The 16666-nt window shown below is 38.0% G+C and overlaps 1 protein-coding gene across 1 annotated transcript; it reads right to left on the reverse strand.

Moving 5' to 3' along the window:
• Nucleotides 1–14771: 14771 nt before the first annotated feature.
• On the reverse strand, nt 14772–16654 carry LOC126783693 (protein DCL, chloroplastic). Its single transcript, XM_050509207.1, has 2 exons — nt 16104–16654; nt 14772–15139 (listed from the first exon to the last, which is right to left on the reverse strand). The coding sequence occupies exons 1-2, from the start codon at nt 16542–16544 to the stop codon at nt 14963–14965; spliced, it is 618 nt and encodes a 205-aa protein (XP_050365164.1). The 5' UTR covers nt 16545–16654; the 3' UTR covers nt 14772–14962.
• Nucleotides 16655–16666: the final 12 nt, after the last annotated feature.

Consider the following 16666-nt stretch of genomic DNA (forward strand, 5'->3'; position numbering starts at 1 on the left):
CAACAGCCAATAAGATATACACGAATCCTCTAGATGAAGGAAATGGACCCATGAAATCTATACCCCACACATCAAAAATTTCGACAGTAATAATAGGAGTAAGGGGCATTTGATCTCTTGGACCAATCTTACCTGTCCGTTGACACCTATCACAAGAAACACAAAACATGTATGCATCTTTAAAAATAGTAGGCCAATAAAATCCACATTCAAACACCTTCAAAGCTGTTCTACGAGGCCCAAAATGACCTCCACATGCCTCATTATGACAAAAGTTAAGAATTGACCTATGCTCATTTTCTGGGACACATCTCCTAATGACTTGATCACTACATTGTTTCCATAAATACGGTTCATCCCACATATAATGTCTAGCCATTTTCTTCAATTTAGCCTTATTAGCATGCGAAAGTGTACTAGGAAAAGTCTTAGTAACTAAATAATTGACAATGTCTGCATACCAAGGCACACTTACCTTCATCCCAAAGAGTTGCTCATCTGGGAAAGTCTCACGTAGTGGCTCTCTTTCCTCATCTTGCACGATCCTACTCAAATGATCAGCCACCACATTCTCACTTCCCTTCTTATCTCGAATCTCAAGGTCAAATTCTTGAATCAACAGTATCCACCGGATCAACCTGGGCTTAGCATCTTTTTTAGTCATCAAATATCTTAAGGCTGCATGGTCAGAATACACAATAACTTTAGAATGTAAAAGATATGATCGAAATTTTTCTAAAGCAAAGATTACAGCCAAAAGCTCCTTTTCAGTAGTCGAATAATTTATCTGGGCCTCATTAAGAGTCCTAGATGCATAGTAAATCACTGTAGGCTTCTTTTCTCTTCTTTGGCCCAACACTGCCCCAATTGCATAGTCTGAAGCATCGCACATCAATTCGAAGGGCAAGTTCCAATCCGGAGGACAAATGATGGGTGCACTAGTCAACAACTCTTTCAATTTCACAAACGCTTTCTCACATGCATCATCCCATATGAACGACACCTCCTTTTGCAATAGGGTACACATAGGTCTCGCCACCATGGAAAAATCCTTGATGAATCTCCTATAAAATCCTGCATGACCAAGGAAAGAACGAACCTCTCTCACAGTTGTGGGAGAGGGTAAGTGATGCACAATATCAACCTTAGCCTTGTCTACCTCAATACCCTTAGCAGATATAATATGTCCCAAAACTATCCCTTGATTCACCATGAAATGACATTTTTCCCAATTAAGAACAAGGTTAGTTTCTACACACCTTCTCAAGATTAACTCTAAGTTCTCTAAACATGCATCAAAGTCTTTTCCATAAACACTAAAATCATCCATAAAGACCTCAATGATATTTTCGATAAAGTCAGAGAAAATAGCAAGCATACATCGTTGAAATGTACCTGGTGCGTTGCACAAACCAAAAGGCATGCGTCGATAGGCAAAAGTGCCAAATGGACATGTAAATGTCGTCTTCTCTTGATCATCCGGATGAATGCATATCTGGTTGTACCCACTGTACCCATCTAGAAAACAATAGAACTCGTGTCCAGCTAATCTCTCCAACATCTGGTCCATGAACGGCAAAGGCATGTGATCCTTGCGTGTTGTAGCATTCAACTTCCTATAATCAATGCACATCCTATGACCGGTCACCAACCTCTGGGGTACCAACTCATTCGCCTCATTTTTCACAACAGTCACCCCACTCTTCTTAGGCACAATTTGCACTGGTGAAATCCACCGACTGTCCGAGATAGGATATATCACTCCACAATCAAGCAGCTTGATCACCTCTTCTTTCACGATTTTCATCATTGGTGGGTGCAATCTCCTCTGAGCATCACGTGTAGGCTTGGCGCCATCCTCCAAAAGTATCCTATGAACACAAGTTGTAGGGCTGATCCCCTTGATATCCGCCAAAGTCCATCCAATAGCGGTCTTGTTCCTCTTAAGCACATCAATCAATCTAGCTTCTTGTTGCTTACTCAGTGTTGATGACACAATAACTGGTAGAGTATCATTCTTTCCAAGGTACACATACTTCAAATGATCTGGAAGCTCCTTCAAATCTAACTTTGGGGCTTGTACCACAGATGGTAACAATTTATTAGTGGAAATGGGAATTGACAAGAAAGAGGGATACCTTTTGTATGGTTGAGTTTCAAGCTCATTCACTATTTCAAAAATTTTGGGCTCAAAGTCAGCCCACTCCTCTCTTGGGACACGGTCCCCATGCTTGTCAAATCCGGCCCCTTGCTCCATAGCTAATTGCTATGCTTCCAACGTCTCTGACATAACTTGTGCAATAGAATCATCCACAGAAAAACACGAGTTAATGTCAGAAACTGGGTACTTCATTACCTCAAAAATGTTGAAGCTGATAACATTTCCATCAAACTCCATCGTCAAACTCCCATTTGCAACATCGATGCATGTCCTTGCAGTTCTCATGAACGGTCTCCCCAAAAGTAGTGGAGTTGTTTCCAAGGGTGATACCTCCATGTCTAGCACATAGAAATCTGCAGGAAAAATCAAGTGACTGACCTGCACAAGGACATCCTCAACATACCCCTTAGGGTACTTGTTAGATCGATCTGCTAATTGGATAATCACATTATCATTCTTCAAAGGTCCTAATCCTAGTGATTGATAAACATTATATGGCATGACATTTATCGAAGCACCTAGATCAAGCATAACATTATCAAATAATGTGTTACCAATTTTACATGGGACAGAGAAACTTCCCGGATCCTTCATCTTAGGGGGTAGCTTCCTTTGTATGACAGCTGAAACTGTCTCATTCATCTTCACTACCTTTTCTTCCCTAATTTGTCTTCTTGAAGTGCAAAGCTCCTTAAGAAATTTCGCATATTTAGGGATCTGCTTGATACACTCTAACAATGGAAGGTTAACTTGCACCTTCCTAAAGACTTCTAACACCTCCTCATCAGATTTATCCTTCTTGCTCTTTGCAAACCTAGAAGGGAAAGGTACATACGAAATAGGATTAGTTTTAACTAATTCATTTGAGTTAGCATTTGTACCTTTGTGTGCTTCATGGATCGGCACACTCTCCTTCTTGGAGGTAGATGGATCTTTCTCCAAGACATTCATCATAGTCATCTCATCACCCTCTTCAAGAACATGGGTTGTTTGGGCCTTCCTAGCAATAATAGGCCGCTCCTTTAGCTCGAGCCCACTCCTTGTCATGATAGCTTGGGCTTGCTCATTCTTTGGGTTAGGTATGACACCACTTGGCAACTTTCCTTGCTCAGAAAAACGGCCCATGAAGTCTACTACCTGGCCCATATGCGTTTTTAGCTCCGCAATGTCTTTGCTATTCGCTTGTTGACCCACCACCAAAGTTTGAGTCACGGTATTCAATTGACTTTGTCCAGCAACTAAAGATTTCAACATCTCATCATAATTAGGAGTACTAGCCACGTTGGGAGGTGGAACATTGAGTAGTGGAGCTTGTGGTCTAAACAAACCAGCCGGACGAGGCCCAAATTGCATAGCATTCTGATGTGGCCTTAGTACATTCTCATTATTGGACCACCGAAAGTTTGGATGATCACGTAGGCCAGGGTTGTAGGTATTCGAAAATGGATTGTACCTTTGACCTCCTTGATAACCAAGGGCATTGACCTCCTCATACCCTCCACTAGAAGCAACTTGAGGACACTGATCAGTAGGGTGCCCATCCGTACAGATTCCACAAACTTGAGCTCCACTAGTCTTCATGAAATGATTCATCATCTTGGACAACTTATCAACCTTGTCCTCTAGAGCAGAGCTTGAACTCGAGTTAGTCTCATGTACCTGCCGTGTAGAACTAGCAGATGTTCCAAATTGTTGGTTGTTCATAGCTCTCTTCTCCAAAAGATCTTTTGCTACTACATTGCTCTTGTCCAAAAACGATCCACCAGCAGCTGAATCAAGGAACTCTCTTTCCATTTGTAGCAATCCTTCATAGAAATACTGAAGCAACATACCTTCTCTAATGCCATGGGCTGGGCATGATGCTACAAGAGATTTGAACCTCTCATAGTAATTGTAGAATGACTCATCTTGTCCTTGCTTGATTCCTGTTATCTGTTTCCTGATGTGTGTCACCCTTGATGAGGGAAAATACTTCGACAAAAACTCATTAACCATTGTTGTCCATGAAGTAATCCTACCAGCAGGTACCTCAAACAACCACTTTTGAGCACGATCCTCCAATGAATAAGGAAACGCTCTCATCTTCACAATCTGAATGTCTGCTCCTCTAGGGCACATAGTCTCACAGTTGAACTGGAACAGAGTGAGATGTTGATTGGGGTCATCTCCTGAGAGTCCATGGAACTTAGGCAAATGATGCAGGAACCCACTCTTCAACTCAAAATCACTCGTCTTGCCCTCCTCTGGAACAGGGTACGCTATGTTAGAGGATGATGTCCCCCCAACTGCTCCTTCTACTTGGCCATTCTGCTCTCTGATCGATGCCATTTCTGGTTTTGGAACTAGGTTTTCCTTTGTTCGGTTTTGAACTGTGGGCACTAGATCAGGTAAATCGAAATTTAATTGGCCCAAAGGACACGGACTTGTCAACAATTCTAACTCTGGATCCTCAAAGAACAATGGATTGAGCCTACCACAACTTGATGAACCTGGAAATGGCGAAATGAACCCAAAGTCTCTTTCTTCTTGAAATGAATCTGACTCAATGGAAACGTTATCAAACTGATCTTGAGGCTGAATTCTTTTCAGGCGTGCATTAAACTCTTCGGACCAACCACTAATCTTGGACATTCATGAGCCTGAAAAGAACAATTATTAGTACTTTACAAAGTATGAAATACAAGTATAAGTAAATACAAACTCTTTTTTTTTTTCACTTTCGTTTTCTTTTCTTTGTTTGTTACAGATTGATTGTTTTTTTTTTTTTACAAAATCTACAAGTGTAAAGTATTACTAAGTCTAATTGATTTTATTCACACACAATCCTAACATTTAAGGTACGTGGAGCAGAGGAGCTAACTGTGCAATGGACTGAAATAGTCCCAGGTAAGGGTCTTGCTTTATCTGATATACCTTAAAAGTTACAATATCATTTTCTTTTGAAACTATATACATCTATTTATACAAAGTTATTTTCTAAGTTATAAAGTGAGGTGGACGTGCGGCCTAAGTATGTCGTCTAGACACAAACTCATTCCTTTGTTTCAGAAGGCTGGATAGCTAGAATCAGAGATAGTCACAAGGCAGGACTCATTTGTTGGACACCACGGGGGCCACATCCTCGAAAGGATGCTTTCCCAATCGACTCCATCACCGAGATGTATGTCAGTCTATGAGCCTCTGAGATCCAATTTTGTAAACCTTGAACCAGGGTAATGAAAATAGTATGCCCCTTACTCAGCTTGGAATAAATTTGTGTGTTAGACTGCTCGCAAAGTGTTAATAAAAGCCGCTCTCAACCCCAAGTGACCTTAGCAAGATACAAATGGAGGGTTAAAGCTAATATTAACAAAATGGACTTTACCTATTCCGTTCACTTTATAACTTACAATAAACTAAGCATAAATAAACATTTTAGTTTCCTTAATTATCTAACTGTAATCAAGTATCATATATGCATACTACAACAAAATTAAAACATTTATCACTAAAATATAGAATAAAAAAAAGTTAATTTTTTTTACAAAGTTACTGTTCACGTTTGTTTATTTACTGTGAGTACTTTACTGTTACTGATTACTGTTCATATACATTTATTTTTATTATTCCTTTTTTTATTTACTGTACAAAATTTATTTTTACTTTTTTTTTTACAAGTATTTTACATTTTTACACTTTACAAAAAAAAGTAAAAAAAAAATTTACAGAGATTTACTTTTTTTTTAGGTGTAAAAAAAAAACTTATAATTGTTTTTATTGAAGAATACTGTTCACTGTACTATTTACACGAATTTATTTTTACAAATATACAATATAGTACAAAATTAACACTTCAAAGAATTGAGACTTTCTCAATTCCCCGGCAACGGCGCCAAAATGATAGATCGTTGGTTAAAACGTTTATAATAAACCTTGTAAAACATCATTGTTAGTATAGAATAAGCAGGGATCGTTCTTTCCGGGGAATTGAAGGGAACTCTAAACTTTTAGTGTTAACGAATAATGGGGGGTTTTTGAGATTGATTATTAACTACTAAAATAAAACCTAACTTACTATTTACATGATCGACTTCTCTTTAACAAACTTAAACCAAATTTACCATTACACCACATAATTACAAGTTCGAACCTATCATGCATTCTAATTCGACCAACTACATACTTTTTAGACACCAATACAATTAGACCCTTAGGGGAACATCTAATCGTGCAAGATTTCAATTAACATTTAGATTGACTTAGGGCCTAATCTAAATTTGCATGCAATCCAATTCAATAACACTTAGAGTGGAAATCAAATAAGATTACATTTAAGCATCAAATCTTTGTTGGAGACATGTTTCATGTATGGCGTCACCCACCATGGTTTCACATGCAAATTTCCAGAATTTTTACCACTTTTAATCAACACAAACCGAACCTACTTAGGGCATGATTCGATTTGTGTCAATATGGTTGATGAATCTAGCACTTAAACACAATCTTAGGGACTACATCCAAGCACTAAATTCATATGCACATATCTGAAAATTATCTAAAAGTATGAGAAAGATGATTAGAACACAATAATAGAAATACAAACTCATTAATTATAGGAAACCATCAATTTGGCAAAGAACCAAAAATCCAATAAAACAATCTGAAAATTTCGATTCTTAATACAAAACAATAATCACACACAAACATCATACTACAATCTTCATAGACAAAGTATTGTACAAAAATCAAAAACGAACAAACCCGTGGAGAAGAGTTGCGAGAATCACACGTTGTAGGAACCTTGGAGGTGTGTCTTCAATGGTGATTTCGGTGGAGATGGAATTTGTATATGGGAGAGAATGGTTTGCTCTTTTGGTGAAGGATGTTTGAGGTAGTATTTTGGTAGAGGTTTGGCTCTTGAATGCAAATGAGAAGTGATCCCATTTTGAGAGGTGAAGCCATCTATATATAGAGGAAAGATGGAGGGTTTGAAATTGATTCTTTCTTCCTATAATAATGTCATGTTTTAATCCCTAAAACATGGAAAGTTGTATTCCCTAAAACATGGCATGCTTTAATCCCTAAAACATGATATGTTTTATTCCCTAAAACATGCCATGTTTTATGCCTTTAATGATCATCTTCTATTTAATTGTTGCATGACTTGGCTCCATCTTTTTTTTTTCTTTAATTATCTCTTTAATCCAATCTGAAAATAAGAAAATAAAATCATAAGTAAGAGATAATTAGTTTCAAAACCTAACAAGGATTCCTAGTCAAACTAGGAATATAAACCAATTATGCGTTTTAAACTCATGTAAGCACAAAAATGCATCCAATACCGCTCAAGACTCTTACTACGACTCAATGACTCAATAGTACAATAATAAGGGTTAAACAAAGTACAAATTGAGGTAAAAACATGTTAAGAACGTTGCACAAAGTGCTTCTATCACTTGTCCAACCTCGGCTCGATAAAATCTAAACTTCTATGCAAAAGAGTAAAAATAGATGGATGAGAAAAACTGTTGGTTGAATCACTTAAGTATGATTGTGTGTATTTATGTGTGAAACTATCTACTCTCAAGTATAGGAGGTCAAGTTTTAGTAAGGGAAAGTGTAGAGTATCGTACCCAAGGGATTGGGGGAAACTCAACTCAAACTAGATTTCCGCAAGAAAAACAGGAAAAACATGCATTCTAACTTTTTACAAGTTCACAACCTTAGCCATTTGGAAGCTAAGAGTCATGGAGATGGTATTAACAAGTGGTAGTGAATCGACTTGGTTGATTTTAGAATTAAGCTAAGCAAACTAATTCTTGCACAAAAACAACAAAGAAAGGTAAATGTAAAGATATAATCAAAAGAGGAGTAGAGACTTAGGCATTGCACCTAGCCTTACTCATGCACAAATGTCTCTCAAGATTAATGCATAAACATGTTTGACAAACTTCTCCCTAGTGCTTTGGTAAAGCTACCAAGAAACCAACTAATCATGCAATTTAACAAAGTCTTTTGGAGCCAAATTAAATCACAAAACCTTAGTCCCAATTATATTACCTTATAATACAAGTGGGCTTATGTACCACAAGCATAACACCCCCTTAGAGTAATTACACTCATGGCACAAGCATTAAGTTCAATGTAAGAAATTCAAGCAACTTAATATTTCCCGTAAGAAACACTAAGCCACGACCTAAAGGCTACCCATGCTCACGGATTCAAGAAGTTGTTAAGTTCAAGTTCCGATTCATTAATTACCTAAACATGTTTCTAGGTGACAAAACTAGCAACACATTTAGTAAGCATTTTAAGTGTAGAAGCTCATAGATTCAACATGCATCAACATCAATTAAAAGTAAAATGAATTCATTAGCACATGAGTTTGGCTAGGGCTAGTCTAGCCTCAAATCCAACTACTCACAACCCATTAAATACAACAAACCCTTGAAAATGAAATACATCAAAAGAGAAGTAGAGAAAAGAGAGAAGAGATTACCAAGGGTTTGGTACAAATGATACCAAACCGTACCTCTAAAGGTTTACTACCCACAAAGATGTAATAAGAAAGAAAATGTTTATAAGTATGGTATTAATGAGTTATAACAAAAGAAGAACTCCATGAACACCATACTTTATCCACATAATCTAGGAACAAATAACAATGGTTGAGAAAAAGTATGAGTAGAGGATGAAGAGAGTGAAGTGACCCGAATCTATGAAATAAGTTTGTGATTGATCAAATGTGTAAAGGATCTTTAGTTTTTTGTGAAAACTCAAGACACTTTACACTTTTCTTTGCACAACTTGGTATCTATGACTTAGGCCTAAGAAAACTATGTTAAAACTATGGAAAATATGAAGTTCTGATGGAGTTTTAGTGTGGTGAAGGAGAATGCATGAATTTGGGAAGAATGAGGGTATTTAAAGGCCTTAAGGTCACAAATGAATGGTGGAGATGTAAGGGGATGAATGGCTAGATATGGTGGACAAATGTGGAAGCACAAATTGTGGATCTTGTTCTTAAAATGGTTCCCTTCATTTGTCTTCTTTTATTTTAAATTTAAATCCCCAATTTATGGAGCACAAATTGTGGATCTTGTTCTTGAAATTGTCTCATTCATTTGTCTTCTTCTATTTTAAATTTAAATTATAAATTAAAATTTACAATTCATAATTCACCAATATGCTTCATTGACTTATTGACTTTAACCACCACCATTTCCGGCAACCACCTTCACATCGCCGGAGTTTGACCGGCATTTTTCCGGCGTTGACTTTTGTTTTCTTGTGAAATCTCCACATTCGCTCTTTTTGGCTTGAAACTTTCACCCGAATCCATAATGTGCGCTAAATCAACTATTCTTGACGTGTTTCTGATCATTTGCACATTTTCCTAGCATGAGTAGGAAACGTAATAAGAAATAAATAAATATACAAAAATATAAAGAAAAATAATAAGAATAAGGCAAACATTACTAGGTTAATATTAACCTAACAAAAACCACGCGCTCAGTGAGTAGATCATGTAATATGTTAGTGAAGCAATATTATTAAGACACGCTACAAAATAATATATATTGTATACACATAAATTCATCACATCACATCCTCCTTTCTTATTGGATATCTTTCAATTTAGTGTACCCCATAAGCACCTAATGCATATATTCTATACATCAGTGTGTCACATACTTCGTCATAACCAATCAAAAAGTTCAAATGTTTCATGACTTATCATACAGTGGATCTAGCACATAATATAACACATATAAATTCCACATATTTCGCAAATATACATGCTTCAATGGAAAATAGATAGATATTTCGAAATAGATCTAAAACATATTTTTCGACCATTTTAAAAGCATATAATGTTTGAAACACATTACATAAACCACTCAACTCAACACACCACCCCATATACCGAACGTAAAACATAACCTTAAATCGAGCTTTCTAAAAATCATCGTTGGATCTAATCCAATTTTTTAGGATATAAGGATAACGTCGATATGAAACCGTAGCCACTCGCAGATTGATAATCAAAGTTAGAGATCAAAAGTTATGATCATCGGAAGTTTCGTCACTAACTAATATAATAATATAAAACGAGAAGAAAAATGAGAAAGAATAGAGATGTCCGGCTGAAAGTGAAGGACAATCCTATATATAGGTTTTGAAGATGACACGTGTCACTCAGCCATTTGTGACTTGGTGTCACGTGAGCACAAGAGAAGAGCACACAACTTATGTCACATGACTCACATATGATGATGACATCAATAACTGGTCAACTGTCACGTGTCACCACGTGGTTCAATCAGAACCCGTCACGTCACTAACGACATTGATTTCGATATAATTTTCAGAAAATAATTAAAAATAATTTGAGATTCTGAAAAATTAACAAAAAATACCACTGACTCGTGGCGATCCCTATTTTATATTTATTTTTAAATAAATATAAAATTTGACCAATTTGAAAAATCGGGATATAACAGTAATCATAGGTTCGCTACATAAATAATATAGTGAGGAACTGAGATAGAGTGATACTAATTAATTGTCACTGGATTCATTTTTAGCTCTTCAAATATGGCATTGCATGGAACATGCATATGGTTATTAGGTTTTATGTCCCCTCTTGTATTCGATGACTTCATTAATTAAAAATTAAGGGTAGCCGTACAAATCTTTTATTAAAAAAATAGAGACATGGACTCCCATAAGAGTAGCGGTCATGTTGACATTGTTGAGTTAGTATCAACTATAGGGTTAGTGTGTTGTCACCGTAGCTCTTTATAGTCACTATCTTTTGGTCTTTTTGTGAAACACCCACTCAAATGTTACTTGAATAAATCGTTACATCATTCACAAAAGCTTAAACTTTCTAATGTCAAAGAATGAGATTTTTGATCTAAATTACTATATATGCTAAATCGAGTTGAGCCGACGATGTAATAATAATTCGGTTAAAACTAGCTAGGTCGAATGAGCCGGCTGATGGACAAAGTCCTAATGTCGGCCGGCCTACCATATTTTTCATCTTTCTCTTTTAATTAGTAATTAATTACTTTTTTGTAGGGAATTAGCAGCTAATCACTCCGTAATGCACTTTCCCATGATTAGTCTACGGGATATCAACCAATGACCAGGAATCCTCCATCATTACAGAACGGCGTTATACACTGTACTGCTGAAAACATCTGTATGGGGAGGGCAATACTTTCCTAAAATACAAGCTAAACCCTATTTTATGTGATCCTTAACCTGTAGCATACGCAATTTAGAAAGTTGTACGGTCATAATTGGTTAGTTGAGATACCCTTGAACAAAGTTAGAAGCTATGATCTTGACCTTCAAGTCTCACTGTCTCCTTGATCATACCAATCGACAAACTTCTATCCAAAAAAAATATGGATTTGTATTAACTATTACGTGGCCGGTGTTTACGGTTTCCCTACAAAGACTCATAAACTCCAGGCTATTAGTTTAATCAGATGGCATCAGAGGCTCAGAGCTCGTCCCTTTCATATCAGAAGGTCCAAAACTTGTGGATCGAGATGTGGACGTGAGGCGTTTGCTTTTGAAGTCAAGGCCATGTAAAGGCATAGCAATATCTTTCCCAGCATTCAAAGTTTCAACACCCTGCACTACGATTCTTCGTTCATCATTTTCCTGTTTCGGGTATAAAGAAATAGCCAGGCCAGAATTGACGATGTTTAAGAGGGACACATGGAGCTAGCTAGGGCATGACTCGACTGAAAACTGAAAAGTCCAATGTGATTGCAGTCTCTCATCACCAAAAAACAAAGTGATTGCAGTCTCTGTTTAATTATCATAACATCATGGTTGCTGGCATTCTGGGATTGGAAGCAAAGCAAAAATGGACCAAAGTTGTCTGGCATGTTCCCTTTGGGATTAAATATACTGGAGCATTCTTCTCTGGTCCAACCCCATCGTGGTTTGACGTTGTCGAGCATTTGTATCCGTTAGCATTGTAGCGATACAGTTCGCGCGGTGAAGAATCCTATTTACCGATGGGAGGTTGGATTGCACGTGCCTCGTTGGTTATTATATCTTATCATTCTTATTTTGATCTCCAGAAGGAGATTGCAGGCTGAAGCGATTACCTTAACTTCTCCAAGAAATCCGGCATAGCAGAAAATGTGTTACCGTATAGGCCTCAAGACAACAATCGGTGGCAACAAAAGGTTTGAATTTGGATCTGAATGGATATAGCGTGAGACCCAGAAGAATCAAGCTTAAAATTGACGTGGTTATGAACAACTCAATCATTGGAGAAAGGACAACCGGTAGCTTCGAGTTCTCCATGGGTTATCTGCTATTTCCGGCGATTCCAACGACATATCGAGCTGCATGTGGTACGGCATTTCGACCGGGATAGACATGGTGGAGATGACGGCGTCGACCATCATGTCGAAGAGGTTATGGTAGCGGACGCTGGTGGATGCAATCACCAGTCCACCCACGCAGACGAACACAATGCCTTTTTCTCCCAAATTACAATTCAATTCATCAGTTTCGCGATTGCCTAACCTAATACTCAATTGCTCACTTTAAAACTTACCCTCCTCGATTAAGATGACTTTATTCCTCGATATTTTTAACCAAACTTACTAATTTTTAAATAATAATTAAAATGAACAATACTAACTCTTCCAATCGTTAGTTCGATCTGTTATGACTAATGACTTGCTGCCACCTGTCGTCGACAGAGTTGGACCAAAGTAGTCCGGACCATTCCAGAACGCTTCAAATATACTTGCCCAGATTGGTACATTTCTTGGCTATGTTAGCTATCATATATCATATTCACAGGAATTCTCTAGACTAATCCTGGTTTGTTTAATCGATCAACACCCTTAAATTATTTCATAGTAGTTGAACTTTAACACTTAAAGAACTAGTCAGATTGATTAATTGAAATATTAATCGAAACATTGATGTAATGCATTCAGAAGCTGAGGATCACGAGGAGAACTGAAGTAATTGTTTGTAGACGAGTAAAGAGATAGACGTTGCAATCATCTTTTGCGATCTTTGTTCAGTACACGGTGCCACGTTGCACCACTAAACAAAGCCACAGTTTATGAAAGCATTGAGCGGTGCTAGTGCTTTGAGTAGGTAATAATGCAACGTGTTTGTGCCCTAGCGAGCACTACAAAAAATGGATATTGACACAGAATACAGTAGTGACTACTAAGCACGAGAGCTGATCGAAACCTGCTTCTCCCAACCCCAGTTGTTTCCTAAAAAAAATCATAATCAATCGGCTACAACGTGGCAAAGATATATCATTGATTCATTTAAAGAGGGTTGTTTCCTATGTTGCACGGATACGGACACGTGTGTCCGTATTCGACACGATACGATACGCGGACACGTCAAAATCTCAAGTGTCCGACTTAGACACGTAGTGGACACGTTAATTAAATTTTATATTAATAATATAGTTTTTAAAATTAAAACTTAGTCAATCCACATTCAAACTAGACATAATTCTAGTTTTCCTGTCATCTAATTTGAATGTTGTTATATGCAGATATTAAGTTTCTAAGTTCCAATAAATGTTCATCATTTGATAAATGTTCATCACCAGGCAACCAATTCTCGGAAACTTCCAACGGAGGAAAACGAATGCGGTTGTGAAGGCTGGATGACCTAATGTTTATGTTTTTTCTGTTTTTCTGTTAAATCTCAATTATACCCCTGCGTGTCCTTGTTATTTTCGTGTCCAGTCCGGACACACACGTGTCCAACTCGGACACTCACGTGTCCACCGCGTGTCCAAAATCAGACACGCGTGTCCGAGCGTATTTGCGCGTGTCCGCGTGTCCAATACGCGTGTCCGTGTCTGACACGCAATACGCGACCATTTTCGCGTGTCTGTGCAACATAGGTTGTTCCGACATGAAAAGGGTATCGGTTTGTGTTTGCTCGTAAGTGCAGATAGTCAGAGATAGATAAGCTTTTCTGGTTCCTCTAATGGCATGCTTGATCCTCTTGTCACTGGATCGGAAGCAGATGAAAACGATGCAGAGGACACGTATGTACATGATTCGATCAAAATTGAGAGAAAGGGAGTTGGGGGATGACGATGTATGAGGCCATTTTATTCCGGCCGTGATAGAGAAGCTATGCTCCAATTGTTTCTAGGTCCCTTTTTTTTAGTCATTTTATCAAACATTTTATCTTTAAATACATAAGAATCACAAAAAAACAATATCCGAATCTCGTGCAAAGAAAAAAAAGTTGCCGGCAGGTGACTACAGATCTGTTAATGGGAAGGTTGTTAGGTCATTGTCTCATTAAAATGGCAGATGATGGAATCATGTAAAGGTCGAAGTCCTAAACCTTTCATGGTGTTCCTCTAAAGCATGACCAGGTCTAGAGTCTCCGTATCTTTCCCATATCTTACTAGACGAGTTTAGTGTGACCAGGATCGAAACTCGAAAGAAGACTGCTTCAAACACAAGATTAAGAAAGACGCTCACAGAAAGATTCTCCGTATACAAGGTTCGGATACCATAAGTGAAAGTAGAAACTCAAATGGATGAACCAACAATCAAAAAGATGATGCATGACACTTTGAAAATCCATTTCACAGCATTTCTTACCACATTTTTACTCTGAAAGAAATTTCGGTATCTACTATTGCTTTCTGACCTCACTCTAATAGGTAAAAACAACATAGCATTTGGATCAAAAATTGACATATAACAGGCATTACAGAATGGATGAATTTTTTTCTTCAACATAGAGTTATAGAAAGTCAGATGAATGGTGATTCTGGCTTTATACACCGCGTCTACGCTTTCGAAAATGTCTTAGAATGAAGCTGTCAGCATACAAGGGATAGTTCTTCCTAATGAGCCCTTTTATGCATTTCCAATATGAAAAGTCGACCAATGTGCCATCTTTTTGAACGATGAACAAGCATCTTGAGCTTTCAAAATCTGGATGATAACCAACCTGCCAACCAATAAAGAGAAAAATGAATCATATATAGAAATCCACTTCACTTGGATTACAAAATATAGCATACTTGAAATACCACCAAATCACTCATCTATGATAACATATTCAGTGCAGATGAAGATTTCACATTCTCGTCAACAATTCAGAGGCAGAAAAGTTAGCGGCCATCATTGGCAGCATATTGGCCACCACATCACAAAACACACGCACTCAATGAAGTAGCATCATTCCAGGAATTTAGCAGTGTTACATTAAAGCCAGAATGCATGATCATATCAGATACATATATACCCCCATGGCCCCATGTCTAATATGAAGCAGTATTACCCCAATCCGCTCTTGCCCTAGACTGTAGAGCTATAGTTCCCTGGCAGAATCCAAACTGGATAAAGACTGCAAACTGGAACTGTTTATAAGACTAAGCACTTCTCATTGGGGGAGTGCGCATATCTGCCTATCTACATCAGATTCAACTTTACAGTTATCAGAAGTGCCAACCTACACCTTACTATGATGCTAGATATCTAAATGAAGCAGCATTAGCACTCTCTTAGAGTATACACTATACATCAATAGAGCCACAACCTCTTCGGAACTGGAACACAGCTATGTAGAACACTGGAAAGTGGAAACTCTCTGACTAGTTATCCCAGTTCTATAATTGAGTACCAAGATTACATGTATAGGCTACAAAAATCCTCCAGTTCAAAATACAAAGAAACAAGCATCGCCTAAGTAACTTAATAAGTCCATCGCAACTGAACCACTTTCGGCATTAGCACTAGCATTCACAATCCAAATTGTACACTCCAACTTTCACTAAGATCATATCCATGGAGTCCAACTAAGATATATCAAAATTCCATATGCACAAATAGAACTGAACTACCTATAAAAAAAGAACAAAAAAAAAAGAACTGAACTGAACTGAACTGAACTAAGGAAGATAGAACTATACCGTGACGTAATCAATTCCGGAACCGATCTTCTTGGCAGCTTCAGGGTGATACGGAAGCAGCCTCTCAAGAACAGTCTTCTCATGCTCAGGGCTCAACCTATCTCCACTTTCATATCTCCCAGAATGAAGAATCATCCTCACAAACCCAACCAGCGGAACAGTATCTTCTAAAATCTTATCTTCCCAATCAACCCATTTCCCTTCCTCTCCTTCATCTTCCCCCGAAATCTCATCTGTGTCCAAGTCCTTCACCACCGGCTTACGCAGCAGCTCCGGCCCCTCCGCCTCCTGCCTCCCGGCCCCGGTCTTCACCGCGCAGAGGCGGCTGTGGAGCGACGTCGTTTTGGCGATGGGGAAGGATAGAATAGTGGCGGGGCCGAGGAGAGTGAGGGAGGTGAGGTGGTTGTGGACGAGCAGCGGTGGTTTGGAGATAGAGGCCATGGAGGGTTTTGCGTTTTGGGTAGTGAGAGATTGAGCTCAGTTAGTTGTTGACATGGTTCTTGAAGTACTGAAGACCCATCATCATCATCATCATCAATCAGAGTTACTTGCAGAGTTTTGTA

The sequence above is a fragment of the Argentina anserina genome, chromosome 2 (genome assembly GCF_933775445.1).
Source record: "Argentina anserina chromosome 2, drPotAnse1.1, whole genome shotgun sequence".
Taxonomy (NCBI): Eukaryota; Viridiplantae; Streptophyta; class Magnoliopsida; order Rosales; family Rosaceae; genus Argentina; species Argentina anserina.

What these genes read in the sequence shown, in the direction of transcription:
- LOC126783693 (XM_050509207.1), bottom strand. Translation starts at nt 16,544, where the DNA reads ATGGCCTCTATCTCCAAACCACCGCTGCTCGTCCACAACCACCTCACC. An exon ending in CCGGAATTGATTACGTCACG is followed by an intron (nt 15,140 to 16,103) that starts GTATAGTTCTAT and finishes ATTGGTTGGCAG; the next exon opens with GTTGGTTATCATCCAGATTT.